The 16,212-nt window shown below is 45.2% G+C and overlaps 1 protein-coding gene across 1 annotated transcript; it reads left to right on the top strand.

Moving 5' to 3' along the window:
- The first annotated feature begins 10,049 nt into the window (after positions 1-10,049).
- Positions 10,050-10,985, top strand: LOC146758225 (olfactory receptor 14J1-like). Its single transcript, XM_085517281.1, has one exon. The coding sequence runs from the start codon at positions 10,050-10,052 to the stop codon at positions 10,983-10,985; it is 936 nt and encodes a 311-aa protein (XP_085373407.1).
- Positions 10,986-16,212: the final 5,227 nt, after the last annotated feature.

The following is a 16,212-nucleotide window of genomic DNA, read 5'->3' as shown; positions in this document are numbered from 1 at the left end:
TCCAGTTGCTGCAAGCCACCGAGGTAAAAAATAGAGGGGCCCTGCCCCCAGCCAGGGGGGGAAAGGGACAATAGAGTATACTGGACTGTGTGGATTAAGTGGCCTGGCACATCTCAACCACAGAAATATAAAGCCTTGGTGGACACTGGTGCACAATGCACCCTAATGCCCTCAAGTCACCAAGGGACACAACCAATATAGATCCATGGAGTGACTGGGGGTTCCCAAGAATTGACTATATTGGAGGCTGAAATAAGCCTCACTGCTAAAAACTGGCAGAGACACCCTATTGTGACTGGTCCAGAGGCTCCATGTATACTGGGAATCGATTACCTTAGGATGGGATATTTTAAGGATCCCAAGGGGTATCGATGGGCCTTTGGGATAGCTGCTGTTAACACAAACGGTGTTAAGCAGCTGTCAGCTTTACCTGGTCTGTCAGATGATCCTTCTGCTGTGGGGTTGCTCCAGGTAAAAGACCAAGAGGTACCAATTGCCACCAAAGTGGTTCACAGACAGCAGTACCGCACCAACAGGGACTCATTGCTCCCCATTCACAAGCTAATTCGCCAATTAGAGATTCAGGGAGTGATCAGCAAAACTCACTCACCTTTTAACAGCCCCATATGGCCAGTGCGTAAAACCAGTGGGGAATGGAGGCTGACGGTAGATTACCGTGGCCTGAATGAAGTCACACCTCCATTAAGTGCTGCTGTGCCAGACATGCCAGAACTCCAGTATGAATTGGAGTCAAAAGAAGCTAGGTGGTATGCCACCATTGACATTGCTAATGCCTTCTTTTCCATCCCATTGGCTACAAAATGCAGGCCACAGTTTGCTTTTACCTGGAGAGGTATTCAGTATACCTGGAACCGTTTACCTCAAGGATGGAAGCACAGCCCAACAATTTGCCATGGATTGATCCAAGCTGTCTTGGAACAGGTTAATGCTCCTGAGCACTTGCAGTATATTGATGATATTGAAGTGTGGGGCCATACAGCAGCAGAGGTTTTCAAGAAAGGGAAACAGATAATCCAAATTCTTTTGCAAGCTGGTTTTGCCATTAAGCGCAGCAAGGTGAAGGGGCCTGCCCAGGAAATCCAGTTCCTAGGTATAAAATGGCAAGATGGACGTCGTCACATCCCAGCAGATGTGATTGACAAAATCACTGCATGTCTCCGCCCACCAACAAGACAGAGACCCAATCTTTTCTGGGAGTAGTGGGCTTTTGGAGAATGCATGTCCCAAACTACAGCCACATAGTGAGCCCCCTCTATCAGGTAACACGGAAGAAGAATAATTTCTCATGGGGTCCTGAGCAGCAGCAGGCTTTTGAGCAGATTAAACAAGAAATAGCCCGTGCCGTGGCCTTGGGGCCAGTATGGATGGGACAGGATGTGAAGAACATCCTCTACACTGCTGCTGGAGAGAAAGGTCCCACCTGGAGTTTGTGGCAAAGAGCCTCAGGAGAGACCCGAGGCCGACCACTAGGATTCTGGAGTTGAGCATATAAAGGGTCTGAGGAGCACTACACTTCGACTGAGAAGGAGATCTTAGCCGTGTATGAGGGGGTTCGGGCTGCTTCTGAAGTAGTTGGGACAGAGGTTCAGCTTCTTCTAGCACCTCACTTGCCAGTAATAAACTGGATGTTTAAAGGACAGGTTCCCTCCACCCATCATGCTACTGATGCCACTTGGAGTAAGTGGATTTCATTAATTACTGAACGAGCTCGAATGGGAAAACTCAGCCGTCCTGGAATTCTAGAAGTGATCATGGACTGGCCTGAGAGTAAAAAAATTGAAACACCACCTACAGAAGAGGTATCACGTGCTAAAGAGGCACCACCATACAATGAGCTACCAGAAAACGAAAAGAAATTTGCCCTATTCACAGACGGATCATGTCGTATTGTAGGGACGCATCGCAGATGGAAAGCTGCTGTGTGAAGGCCCACACGACAAGCTGCTGCGGCCACTGAAGGTAAAAGAGAATCAAGTCAATTCGCAGAGGTAATGGCTGTTCAGCTGGCTTTAGATGTGGCTGAATGGGAGAGGTGGCCAATGCTTCATCTTTATACTGATTCATGGATGGTGGCAAATGCCTTATGGGGGTGGTTGCAACAGTGGGAAGATGATAACTGGCAACGAAGGGGTAAACCTGTTTGGGCTGCTGAACTGTGGAAAGACATTGCTGCCCAAATAAGGAACATTGTTGTAAAGGTGCGCCATGTAGATGCTCATGTGCCTAAAATTAAGGCTACTGAAGAACATAAAAATAACCGTCAGGTTGATCGAGCTGCCAAAATTGAGATGGTTCAAATAGACTTGGAATAGCAGAACAAGGGTGAATTATTTCTGGCTCGGTGGGCCCACGAGACTTCAGGTCATCAAGGAAGGGATGCAACATATAAGTGGGCCAGAGACCAAGGGGTGGACTTAACTATGGACGCTATCGCTCAGGTTATTCATGTCTGTGAAACATGCGCCATAATTAAACAAGCCAAGAGGATGAAACCTTTTTGGGGGGAAGGGCGATGGCAAAAGTATAAATATGGAGAGGCATGGCAGGTTGATTATATCACCTTGCCACGATCTCGCAATGGTAAGCGTTATGTACTTACCATGGTGGAGGCAACCACTGGGTGGCTCAAAACATACGCAGTACCCCATGCTACCACCCGAAACACCATATTAGGGTTGGAAAAGCAAATCCTGTGGCGGCATGGCACTCTGGAAAGAATTGAATCAGATAATGGGACCCATTTTAAAAATTCTCTTGTAACCACTTGGGCCAAAAATCATGGCATTGAGTGGATTTACCACATTCCCTATCATGCACCAGCTTCTGGTAAGATTGAACGATTCAATGGGTTGTTGAAAACTATGTTGAAAGCAATGGGTGGCGGAACATATAAAAATTGGGAGAACCATTTAGCAGAAGCCACCTGGTTGGTCAACACTCGAGGATCTAGTAATTGTAATGGTCCTAACCAATCCAGCTCCCTACGTACCGTGGAGGGAGATAATGTTCCTGTAGTACACATAAAGAGCGTGTTGGGAAAAACAGTTTGGGTCCTTCCAACTTCTGGAAAGGGCAAACCTCTCCGGGGTACTGTCTTTGCCCAGGGACCTGGGTGCACGTGGTGGGTGATGGACAAAAATGGGACTGTTCAATGTGTACCACAGGGGAATTTGATGCTGGGGGAGTGCAGCCAATGATTTTTTGTAGATACATAGGTAGAGTCTCAGAAAATATTTGATGAATGTCCAGTTAGGTACAGGACTTAAGGTAGAGTGGATTAATGTTAAGGAAACACTTTTTTCCCCCTGTATACCTTAATTAGGCATTCTGTAAGCAAGTTTTCCATCTGGACTCTATATCGTGCACTGGTCATGCATGTGTAGAGCACACATGGAAAGAAAGTATAATTCAAAGGGAATCTGCTGTGGCAGCTGGGAAAGGATGAGTGCACCTTGATGTGGGGGACGCCCCACTAGCGCTGCTTTCCCCTCCACCACTGTCATGTTCCTTTTCCCGGCAGCTTTGCCATTTTTCTCAAATTAATAAATAATAGTGTGTTAGGTTATGGAGTTTTGTTCTCAGCTTAAGTATTTTCATGAAATAGATATAAATTGTTAAGAAAATAGGGTCGCTGATTGCTCATAACTATATATGTGTGTTTATGAAGCATAATGTAATGATGTAGAATAAGGGGTGGAATGTCATGGTTTTGTAATTTTGCTATCAGTATTCCACATCATATCATCATGTAAATCATGGATAATTTACTGAATGTGCAGCTCACAGAAGAAGACTACATATCCTAGAGAACATCATGGTCACAGATAAGTCACGGGACCAGGACACTATATAATCTCACTCCCAGGCTGGACTTGCTCTCTTGAATCCTCAGGGCAGGGGGGAGCATGTGGGAGCATTCCAACTGTTTCGCCTGGAGTTATAGTAGGTCTCTCGGTTTTGGGACTCACTCTCTTTCCTATTTTGCTTCATTCGTTAGCCTTAATTTCTATTATATTGTATTATATTTTGTTATTCTGTATTTTGATAGAGTATTTAGTAAATAAGTGTGCCTCAATAGATCGTTGCCCCTGTTTTCTTTTCAAACTTCCCTTTTTCCCTTTATTCTTTGGGCCAGTAGCCCTGCCGTCCAGCTGCCCCTCTGTCACAAGCACAGGTAGATTTTTGGTTAAACCTGTGTCACCCCTCCCCCATCATAGCTAGTTTAAAGCACTTTCAATAAGCTCTGCTATCTTCTGCACTAGGATTAGTTTCCCCCTTCGACATAGTTGGGTTCCATTCATGGATAACAGGCCACAGGCCAAGTAAACTGCCCTGTGATCAAAGAACCCAAAGTTTCTGGCTCAGCACCAGCCTCCGAAACAATTGTTCATTGCTTATGCTTTAAAAGCCTGCTCCGTATCCCTCATTGCCCCGAAGGTATAGAACAAAAAATCACTTGAGCTCCCACTCTGTGAACTAAATGGCTTAAACTCCTGAAATCTCTTTTCATGGTTTGTAGGCTTCTCTAAGAAATTTCACCACTGCCCACCTAAACTATGAGTAGTAGAAAATAATCAGTGGACCTAACCAGCATTGGGAGTTTCCTTGTTATGTCCCTGACCAGAAGCCAGGAAGGCAGCAAACTTCGTGACAGCTCGGGTCCAGTCTGCATATGGGGCCCTCTATTCCTCCGAGAAGGGAGTCGCCCACCACGACCACCCATCTTTCTTTCATGGCAGAGGAAGTCACAAGATTTGGTAGTGACTGCCTTGCATTAGGTTCCCTCCTAGACAGATCCTCCATTGCCTCCCCGTTCTTATCTCCTTCAGTTTTCAAGGTCTCAAACCTGTTGCTTAGAGGGAGCAGGGGTAGAAGGCTAGGCAAGCAGTCTGACTGAAAAGGATTGGGGGTCCTGCTCAACATCAAATTGAATGTGAGTCAGCAGTGTCCCCAGGCAGCCAGAAGGCCAACAGTCCTCTGGAGCACATCAAGCAACTTGTTGCCAGCTGGGTGAGGGAAAGGATTGTCCCTGTCTGCTCTGCATTGCTACAGCCTCACCTGGAGCACTGGGTGCACTTCTGGGCAATGCAGAACATAAAGGACATCAAACTATGGGAGAGTGTGCACAGGAGGGCACTGGAACTGAGAGATCTGAAGTTCAGAGTTTCAGTGGGATTGCTTGCTCAGACTGGGCCCTTCTCAAACCCCACATCCTGTGATGACACACAGGGCACATGTGGGACATGAACTTCACAGCATCCTTGCACCCCATACAGAGCCTGGGATCTTCTGTCCCCTTGTCTCTCATTTAACATCATGCAGACCTCCATCCCACTGCCTCAGGAAGGGTCCTGAGCCAACATGAGAGACCAGATCTCCATGCCAAGGGTCTGAGTATCAGGGCTTGACATGTCTATTTTGTAAGGCAAAGGAGGGGTTGCTTAGGATCAGAACCACCATGCCAGTGCCATTGCCCGACTGTAGTCCTGGCTTCCAATTATCTTCTCTAACAAGTCCCTTGGGAAGCTTGCTTGGTAATGGCCCTCAGTGGGCCCATTAGTACTGCAAGAAACTTCACTGTTACTTCTGACTTTGTCTTGTTGAGCACTCTGTTAGCATTCAGGTTATCAGAACTTGTTCAGCAAAAAGGAGGGATATCTGGAGAGAGCTTAAAGAGGTAGAATCCTTTATAAATTTATTTTCTCTTTATTTATAGTTGGGTTTAAAGAAGACATTAAAGCAGCACTGTGCAACTGATACCAATCCAGGATGTCCCAATGAGTTCTGTACTGTTACTGTGTTGACAAATGTCCTTCTCACCTCCCTACCCAATTTCTGCTCACATTGGACCTATGAGACTTGCATCACTTTTCTTCACATCACTCTTCTCTGCATTCATCTGCTCAGTGTTAAAACTGCTTTGCACCAACTCCCACTGGCTTTCCTCAGAGAACCAGCTGCACGTGAAAAGGAAAGATTTTTCTTTTTTATCTGGCCAGCAAACGGAAGGAAAGGTGATGCAATTGAATGAACAGTAAAACACAGTGATCAACTGCATGCCATGTTCAAGCTGCATCTATTGAAGTTTGTCTTTCATATGGAATATTTTTAAAAGAAATGATTTAGACTGAGGTAGCATAGGATAGATTGAATCACAGTGAAGGAGTTGACAACAGAGGCCATCAGACTCTGGGAGATGGAGTAAATTCCTGTAATCTGCCTGGGATAGATCAGCCAGGTAGTTGAGAGGTATCAACTTAAAACTGAACAGGACTTGTGAGTATTTCACACATTGAGAATGCTTAACACATTCTCATTGATTTATATCTTTGTCTTCAACTCTTTTTTTCACTTTTACTGACATTAATGAAGATCTTTTAGACATTGTGCTTTAAAAAATAGAAAAAGAAAAACAATAATAAAAAGAAGTAAAAGAATGAAAAGAAAAAATAAGATAAAGAAAAATTAAAAGAAAAGTAAAAAAAAGAAAAAGGAAAAGGAAAAGGAAAAGCAAAAAGGAAGAGGAAAAGGAAAAGGAAAAGGAAAAGGAAAAGGAAAAGGAAAAAGGAAGAGGAAGAGGAAAAGGAAAAGGAAAAGGAAAAGGAAAAGGAAAAGGAAAAGGAAAAGGAAAAGGAAAAGGAAAAGGAAAAGGAAAAGGAAAAGGAAAAGGAAAAGGAAAAGGAAAAGGAAAAGGAAAAGGAAAAGGAAAAGGAAAGAGAAAGAGAGAAAGAAAGAGAAAAAGAAAAGATAGGAGGGGACAGATAGAATTATGGTGAAGGATGTGACAACACAGTCAATCAGACTTTGGAGAGACGGAGCAAATTGAAGTAATCTCCTTGAAAGTCAGAAATCAGAGAGATAATTGGGAGGTATCTGATGGGGAAAATATGGGGAAATATGGCAGGCAGTGGGAGGAGAGTGTGTCCAAATGGTCTGCTGAAAACATGCCCTTAACCATGGCCATTTATTTAGGACAGCTGCAGACACCTGAAAAATGAGGGACATCAAATAGGCAGCAGGGAAGAGCAGTGGCGGACGCCGGGCTTTAGTCGCAGGGCAACGGCAATGGCACCACTGTCTGTGTCTCTGTACCTGAAGGCATTTGAAAGGAACAAGACTCATGAGAATTTCTCATGATGAGAAGGGTTAACATTTTCATTGATTTCTATCTTTGTCTTCAATTCTTTGTTTCAGTTTTATTGACATATATGTTCATCTTTTAAGCTTACATCCTCAAAACAAACAAACAAACAAATAAATAAAATTAGATCCATTTGTCTTTTGTACGTGGCCTGATGCCCCTCTCACCTTCATAATTCCCACCAGACCTTCATTGATGGAGAGTATGAGATCCAGCAGAGAACCTCTCCTCTTTGGTTCCTCCATGGCTTGGTCAAGAAGCTGCCATCTGTGCTCTCCAGGGATCTGCTGGATGGCACATGCCCTGCTGTGCTGTCCCTGCAGCAGATACTGGAGTGAAAAAGGCTCCAAAAGGGGACAATGTCCTGACAACATGAGACTCCCATATGTCTGCAGAAGGCACCTTCCACTTGCTCTCCATGATCAAGAAGCCAGGAACAGACACTGATGGTCTCCTCTGTTTGACATTTCCATTAGCTCTGACCTGGCTACTCTTCCATCCCCAGGCAGAGCTCAGTGCACTCTCACAGAGGGCAGTCGCCCTTCCTTGTCCCCTCGCCCATCCATCCTAAAGACTCAGTATCCCCCTTGTGCTACAGTGCAGTTGTAGAAGCCATTCAACTGTGCCAATGTGGTCCAAACAAGAGCTCAGGCATGTAACTCTACAAAGATTTCTAGCTCCTCAAGTCTTGTTGTTCTCATTAGTGCAAAAATATAGAAGTAAACATCCTCATTGGAAAGCATCACTGGACATAGCCTGACTGGATAGCTCATCTATGGTATTACTGTGAAGAAGGTGGCACACAGGCTTTAGATACATTGTGGGTCTTGGAGTTGACATAGCAGCACAGACACACCATGGGCATGGCTTTCCTGAAGGCCCTGTGCTGCATTTGCAGCTGCATGTGAGTTTGCAGGAGAGCCCAGAGACACTAGGTTGCTTCTGAAGCCATTCACTTGAGAAAGCACCGAAAACTGAGGTTATGTCTGTTGAAGAATAAAGATGTATGTTTTCTTTGTATTGCCTTGAGCTCCAGAATATGCCGCAGATAAAGAACAGAGAAAGATCTGGCTCTTCTTTTGTGAGCTCATCCATTTAGTCAGCTGTGCAACTCTGCATTCTCAGTGGAGGTGGAGACAAAGGCACCATGAAGTTCTATAAACGCTGGGGTCTGTTGTCATTTAGGATGGTCGATAATACCTCTGTTCCCTCTCTGCCCCACAGCTGATGTTCAGGAAAGAGGTGTTTGTCCCAGGGATTTCCCACACAGTTTATAAGCACTGGAACACATCCAGGAGCAGCCCAGGCACCTTGGGCATCACCCAGTGTCTGTGTGTGAGCAACTGCCTCTCTGCTGAAGGACCGAGCACTCAGAGCAGGAGCTCACATGCAGGCAACTCCTTGTGTACACCTGAGCTGAACCAGAGGAATCCCAATGATACTGTGTGTCCATGGGGAGTTGAATCCCATTTCAGCCCCAGGGTTTCCCATTAGGGATGAGATTCCTGCACTGCCTCAACTAAATCATTGCCCTGCAAAGTGGAAGTCCACCTCTCTCTGTCCTTGCTCGTATGCCCATTTTGTTTCATCACAGGATCTCAGGTATCAGGTCAGGAATCAGTCACTGACCACTGTACATTTGGTGATTAATTCATCAGATTTCAAAATACAATCATGATGTGGCTGTTTTCCAGGATCTGATGGCAAAGAGGACACAGGGACATCTCAGGGGAGACGAGTGACATCCTCTGCTGCTGAGCTGGGCCGGGCTCCTGGGACACAGGGAGCTCATACAAGTGGGCAGTGCTGCAGACAGACAGTTGTGCCCAGGTGCGGCTCTGGTGCACAGCACAGCCTGCAGCTGACAGAAGGAGAGGAGAGAAAGGGGAGAGAGCTTCCAGGATGTGTACGGTGTGAGCAGGCTGTGAGCACACAGCAGGAACATTGCTCACAGACCATGAAAAGGTAAGTCTCACTGCAGACCATGCAGCTGCTTTTCATAGAGGGTTAACCAAACCAGGGACATCCCGTAGAAGATCTGGCTGCAGGCACTGCATGTTTCTTTACTGTGGAAAAAGCCTTCTGCTCCACCCGAGGGCTTCCATGCTGCAGTGTCAGAGCACAGCCCTGAGTGTCTGCACTCAGCCTGCCCGGGGAGCTGCCCAGGGTGCTGCGGGGAGATGTGTGGGGGGAAGGAGCCCCCCAGCAGGGCTTGTGCTGCCATAGCTGCTGCCTGTGGCAGGGGATCACAGCTCCACTGCACTACAGAATGTTTGTGAAGGCCCTTTGCAAGAGGAGAGCCAAGGAAGGGATTTTCCATATCTTGATCTGAGGGAAGGCAGAAAGGATTAGAGGTGGAAATCTAATAGAGACTGTAAAATTTAAAACACAGCTATGTTACTCCCAAATATTTCGTCAGTCAATTGCTTGTTTTGTGAACAGCCACACAGGTTGTGCTTTCAGCCTCTCGTTTCTAAAAAGAAAGAATCAGTTCAAGTTTTTCTTTTTTCTGCAGACTTCAATAATGGACTTATCCTGCAAACAGGCATATTTGACTAAAACATATTGAAGTGCAAAGAGGCTGGGGTTGGGGGCACTAAGAACGGTTGGAGTGAAGATATGAGACATGTAAACAGCTCCCAAGAGGAAAATATTCAGAAGTTCGGGATGATTATGAAATGAGAAGTAAGTAAGAGCTCCTTAATCTTCTATTTCTTTAGGGATAGTGAAGCTCATGAATATAAATTCAAGTTACGGAGTTAAATGAAAATTATCCAAAGGTAAATGAAAACATTTCGCAGTACAGCAGGATGAGTGTCTCTGAGAATGGTCTGGACTTGTCATTATCTTCTGCATTCTGAGCAGGACTCAAAGCACAAAACAGCAGATGTCCAACAGCAGCTCCATCAGCGAGTTCCTCCTGCTGCCATTGGCAGACACGCGGCAGCTGCAGCTCCTGCACTTCTGGCTCTTCATGGGCATCTACCTGGCTGCCCTTTTGGGCAACGGCCTCATCAGCACAGCTGTAGCCTGCGACCGCCGCCTGCACACCCCCATGTACTTCTTCCTCCTCAACCTGGCCCTCCTCGACCTGGGCTGCATCTCCACCACTCTCCCCAAAGCCATGGCCAACGCCCTCTTGGATACCAGGGCCATCTCCTACACAGCATGTGCTGCACAGATCTTTTGCTTTGTCTTCTTTGCCTCAGCAGAGTATTCCCTTCTCACCATCATGTCCTATGACCGCTACGTTGCCATCTGCAAGCCCCTGCACTACGGGACCTTGATGGACAGCAGAGCTTGTGCCACCATGGCAGCAGCTGCCTGGGGCGCTGGGGTTCTCAATTCCCTGCTGCACACTGCCAGTACGTTTTCACTGCCTCTCTGCCAAGGCAATGTTGTCAACCAGTTTTTCTGTGAAATCCCCCAGATCCTCAAACTCTCCTGCTCAACCTCCTACCTCAGGGAAATTGTGTTTCTCATTTTTAGTGGTAGTTTATTCTTTGGGTGCTTTGTCTTCATAGTGGTGTCTTATGTGCAGATCTTCCTTGCCGTTCTGAGGATGCCCTCTGAGCAGGGAAGGCACAAAGCCTTCTCCACGTGCCTCCCTCACCTGGCTGTGGTCTCCCTGTTTCTCAGCACTGGCTTTTTTGCCAACCTGAAGCCCCCCTCCATCTCCTCTCCATCCATGGACCTGACGGTGGCACTTCTGTATGCAGTGGTTCCTCCAGCACTGAACCCTATTATCTACAGCATGAGGAACAGGGAGATCAAGCACGCTCTCAGGAAGGTGTTGCAAAACACACTATTCCAGCTACAATAACGTGCACATTTTCCTCGCAAGATTGCCAGTGATGGTTCTTTATGTTTTACAAATCTTTTATTGTTTGATTGTGTGTGATATAGCAACCTGTAAAAAGAAATGTGATTGAACTTATAAATAAAAATTTATTTCACTTTTTTCCTACCTACTTTCAATTTTCTCACTCCAAGAGCTCATGTAAACATGGAACCATATACCCTGAATAGTTTAGAGAGATAAATAAAAAGATTTCAAAATAGAATTTTTCTTATCTCTTCTCTCTTCCTACTTTGTATGCGTCTGGGGGAGGTACAGCCACAGACAGCAGCACAACGTGCTCTTTTCATTCCTGCTCTATTTACCCTGTCACAGTGCTCTCAAGTCCTCTCATTTGTGCAAGACTGAAGGTCTTGTGTGTCTCACAACAGTCCAGTTGTCTCTACAGGTTCACTCAATTGCTGCAGTCAGTAGCCGGCACTACAAACGGCTGTGTCAGAGCTAATCTACTCGCTGGCAATGCCATAAGAAGAGGGCCCCTTCAGAGCAGGACCAGAGAACTGGAGGCCTCTTCCAAAGCTGGTGTAAGGAATATACCTCAGGAGATGCTCCCTGAAAAGACCTCGAGATCTTCTCGTACTCTTCACTGTGTGACCGGGTCAGATTCAAGCATCCCAAGGAGATCTGTGAGGGAATCAGGGCACTGCTGCAGATTAGAATTTGCTCGGTTAAAGCTATTTACTAAGACAGAGAAAAAGAAATGGATAATAATTATGACATATGACTTGCGGAATCAAACTCCATAACCACAAAGTAGTTCTAAAGCAGGTATGTTTAATGAGTGATGCGCACACAACCTGGTGCAAGGGGGAGAGCTCCACCTTACTTGCACATCTCCAGGAGAAAGCATGCAACCAATATAGGCTTATCTAATACATAATCAATAGTATGCAAGTATTTGTATACATATTCATTAAATTCCTGAGACTCCATTAGCATGCAGTCCCTCCCCCCTTGCACATGCGTAGTGAGTTGTGGGGGTGGTCGTGGGATGAAGGCTCATCATCTTCCTCACCGTAAACTTTCAACCCTTTGGGAGGGGCATCCCCCAAACTGGTTCCAGCTTGCTCTGTGGACATCTAATCACCACACTGTTCTCGGGCTGTTCCACCCTGATCTTCATGGCCTTCATCCCTTTGTTTTCTCTGCTCCCTCTTAACATAAACTATCTATCTGTAACTACCCTTTGCCTTAGTGAGGCCCCCTTTCCCTTTCTGTAGCAAAGTGTTCCCTTTTCATCTACTATGGGGTATTTTTTCACTATTCAGTTCCCCCTTTTTCTTTAATCTAGCAGGGCTTCCACCTGCTGCATCATTCTATTCTTTCTTGACGTGTCCTGAAATAAGCCCCGCTCTCTACATTTTGTCTTAGCTCATGTCTCTCCCATACCCCATATTCCCTTCTGGTATCCTGGCACAGACACAGAAAGCATCTTATAACAACACAAGTAAAACACACCAAGAGTAGCAAGGTGATGCAGACTAAGAAAAGCTGTTTTAGTCATCCTAAATTTGGCAACTAGTAAGTTTATCCCATGGTCCAGAGAAAACAATTCCCCAGTTGGTGTTATCCCTGCCTACTCCATGTTGCAATGCAACTTTGGATAAACAAGATACCTTCTCTTGGATTGTCCATCAGGCATCTGCAGCAGCATCCTCAATTGTTTCTAAGGTTACGGAAATATTCATACAGTGATACGCCCCTTTTTTGGGAGTTCAATTTTCAATCAATTTGCCACTGTTGCCCTGGAAGGCCCTTTCCCATGAGGCCCACTTGTGCCCTGTTCCTGGTTCTGGGACTGTACTTTGTAGTGTTGGTTTGCCCAATATATTCTCTTATCTTCCCTTAAAACCAATTTCCATAAAATACTAAAGGGCATAACAATGTGTCCACTTGGGCATGCACCCATCTGTCAGCTTGTTCTCTTCCCTTCCAAATCATTAATTAGACTCCCGTCCTCTTTAGAATATTTTACAGTTTTTGACTTGGCTTCAGAGATTTTTATTTTACCGTCTGGAATTGAAGCCCTCTTCAACTGCCTGTTCTGCCATCTGATCTTTCATCTTATTTTCTGTTTCCTGTACAGTGTTATGTTTCTGATGTCCTTTACAACATATAATAGCCATTGGTAGATTTACATCATGCTGTTTTCCTTGTGTGTGAGCAGTCCTTGCTCTTTTCAGATGGTACTATGAGCGTGTGGCACCCAAACACATATTTAGCATCTCTCCATATGATTAAGTCTCTTGTCAAGGCAGTTATTTCAGCCTTCTGAGGGGAAGTCCCCACAGCTGGTGGTTGTTCTTCGATTACCTGGTCAGTAGCAGTTACTGCATGTCCTGCCTTACAGTCTCCTTGTCTCATAAAACTGCAGCTGCTGGTAAACCAGGTTTCTTCTGCATCTTCTAAGGGTTCATCCTTCAGGTCTGACTGACCGGCTGGAATGCGTAGCTTCAGTTGTTTCAAAGCAGTCATGTAATACTGGTTCTCCGGGAGTTCCGCTAAGGAAAGATACTGGGTTGACAATATTAGTCACAATTATTTCTACATCACTCTGCTCTACCAGGATGGCTTGGTATTTCAGGAATCTTTGGGGTGAGAATCAATGAACTAATGTCCCCCTTTCTGTCACTGTCACGGTTTGAACGAAAAATCCACCTGCGTCCTTGACAGGGGGCCGTGGGCCACACAAGGGCCCTCGGCCAAAAGGAAAAAGTTAATTAGGAAAAGAAAACAGCGGCAACGATCTAAGGAGGCACACTTATTTACTAAATACTATATCGAAATACAGGATAACAAAATATAATACAATATAATTGAAAATTGAGCTAACCAATCAAGTAAAATAGGAGAGAGAATGAGTCCCGTAACCGAGAGGCCTACTGTGAAATCTAGGTGAACGGCTGAAGGCTCCCACACCCTCCCCTGAACGCCAGAACTCGAAAGACGTCAGTCTGTTCTGCGACCGAGTTAATATAGAGTCCAGGTCCCGTGACCTATCGTGTTGTTCTCTGGGAGATGTAGTCTTCTTCTGTAAGCTGCAGATTCAGTAAAATTATTCATGCTTTATATGATGTTATGATGTGATATACTGATAGCAAAATTACAAAATTATTAAACCATGACAGTCACTAATGCAGTAAACACTGTATGAGATATTAAAACTGGTGTCCTTTTGCCCAGTGTAGATTTCTAGGCTTCTTGAATATTGAGCACTAGTGCATCCACTGCCCTCAGGCACCCTGGCCATCCCTTACTCACTTCAAGCTGTTTGAGGTTTACCATCAGTCCGTAGCTGTGTGTCCATGGTCAGCATCCTCCTGTCATTCCTGGGAACGTTTGGAGTTCCTTGACAATTTGCAGCTCAGGGGCTTAGCAGATGGCTTCTTTCTTGGCAGTCCTTAAGGTTCAAAGTCCAGCTGTAATTTCTGAGTTATTTGTGCTTTCTGTAAACCAAGAAACTCAGCAAACTCTCAGTCTATTGTACACAGTCCTTTTGTTGCTGTGGCATCCACATGCTCCAGTAAAGTTCCACCCTAAGATGGAGGATCCCAGGTCTCAGGCTTGCAAGTTGACCGGTTCTCAAAAATAATTCAGCTGTTCTCACAACCCTGGGTAACACTGTCCAGGTTAACTGAGTCTCTTCTCCCTCTATTAGGGCTTTCCTATTCAAAGGCAAATAACCTTAGGCTTCCTTTGGCCAAACCAGGCAGAAGAGACATCCCTCAAATCCAGAAGGTAAACTCCACCTATTCATTCCTTAACTGGGTTGATAAAGTGCATGGATTTTCCATCACTGAGTGTATCCATTCAACGATTCCATTACTTGCCCACGTCTTCTACCAAACTAAAGCACTTGCTATCCAAAAATTTAGCAAATTGGCAAAATTGGAGTTTTGTACTTGGATTCCCATTCAATTAGTAATTCAAACTCAAAAAAATTATCTATTATTTCTTTTATCCTTCTACAGTCACATATCCTCAAAGGGCACCACTTTACCCTGACTGGGTAAGCTCTTGCTTTTAACTTCTATTTAGGGCTTAATTTTTGGCCCTGATGCCCACACCCCTAAGTGTGTCTTAAATTTGAGATTGCTGTGGCTCCTGGGGGTATAACATTGTTTTTCCCAGTTTGTGTTAATAGTCAGACTTACAATTCTTAATCAGCCAATATTGTTTGACCCTTAGCTCCGGTTTTATTAATTTTCTTGCCAGGGTAACCTGACAGGTAGAAGGATTCCTGTATTCCTACTTGTTTTCTTAGCTTATATTTAATTAATTCCAAAAGTAAGCCTTTTCTTGTTGGGCAGTAGCACCTACTACTGTTACAAAACCATCTATGGGTAGTAAGAAGCTCCCATATCCATCAGAAAATTAACTACTTTATCCTGCTTCCCTAGCTGCAGTTTCATCAGTTAATCTGCTAGGGTAAACTTCCCAAGTTCTCATTGTTCAGCTCTGCAGTCAGAGACAATTCCTTCTCACTCAGCTTGGTCGGATTTCTCTACCAGTGTCCCATTGCAGTTTGCACACTGCTTTCATTCCAGCGGGGCAGAGCCCTCCCTTGGGCTCCTCAAGCCTCCCTCCCACCCTTCCTCGTGGGGGGTCCCTGGGTCCTATGGCCCTACTCTAGCACCACAACAGTAACAGCTGTTATTATTCTCAATTTCCTGAACATCTCTGATTCTCAATCTGGTGTTTGTTTTGTTTTTTGTTGTTGTTGTTGTTTGTTTGTTTTCTTCTTATTGTACACCTCTCTTCAGACCTGACATCCCTGTTTTTATCTTTGCCTTCCTCAACCTGTGTCCTTCCCAAACTTTCTCACTTTCCAAACTCTCATCATTACATTTCACCTCCTCTCCAGAGCCATCCAGTGCTGCCCAGATTTCAGATTTCTCAGATCTCTGCACATGAAGGCTATTCTCACTTCCAGTGCCCTGTCCTCTCCACCTTCCCCTTTGCTGTTTACAGCAGCAGTCACTGACCCTGGCTCCCTCTCCCACTCTGAGAGTTCTGATTGCAGGGGAACGGTGTGGGGGGATTGCTCTCATGCCAGCACAGATAAACTCACTTTCTCTTTAACCCTTTTTCCTCTGTAAACTATTCCACTATTTGCACCCTCAGTTACACTTCCACGTACCCTCAACTATACTTCTGTATGCCATTAACAAATACACTTTCTTATACCAGC

This window comes from Coturnix japonica, chromosome 16 (assembly GCF_054131305.1).
Source record: "Coturnix japonica strain WE chromosome 16, WE-NBRP24, whole genome shotgun sequence".
Lineage (NCBI taxonomy): Eukaryota > Metazoa > Chordata > Aves > Galliformes > Phasianidae > Coturnix > Coturnix japonica.
The sequence above is the reverse complement of the archived record's forward strand: the minus strand, read 5'-3'. Positions and strand labels throughout refer to the sequence as shown.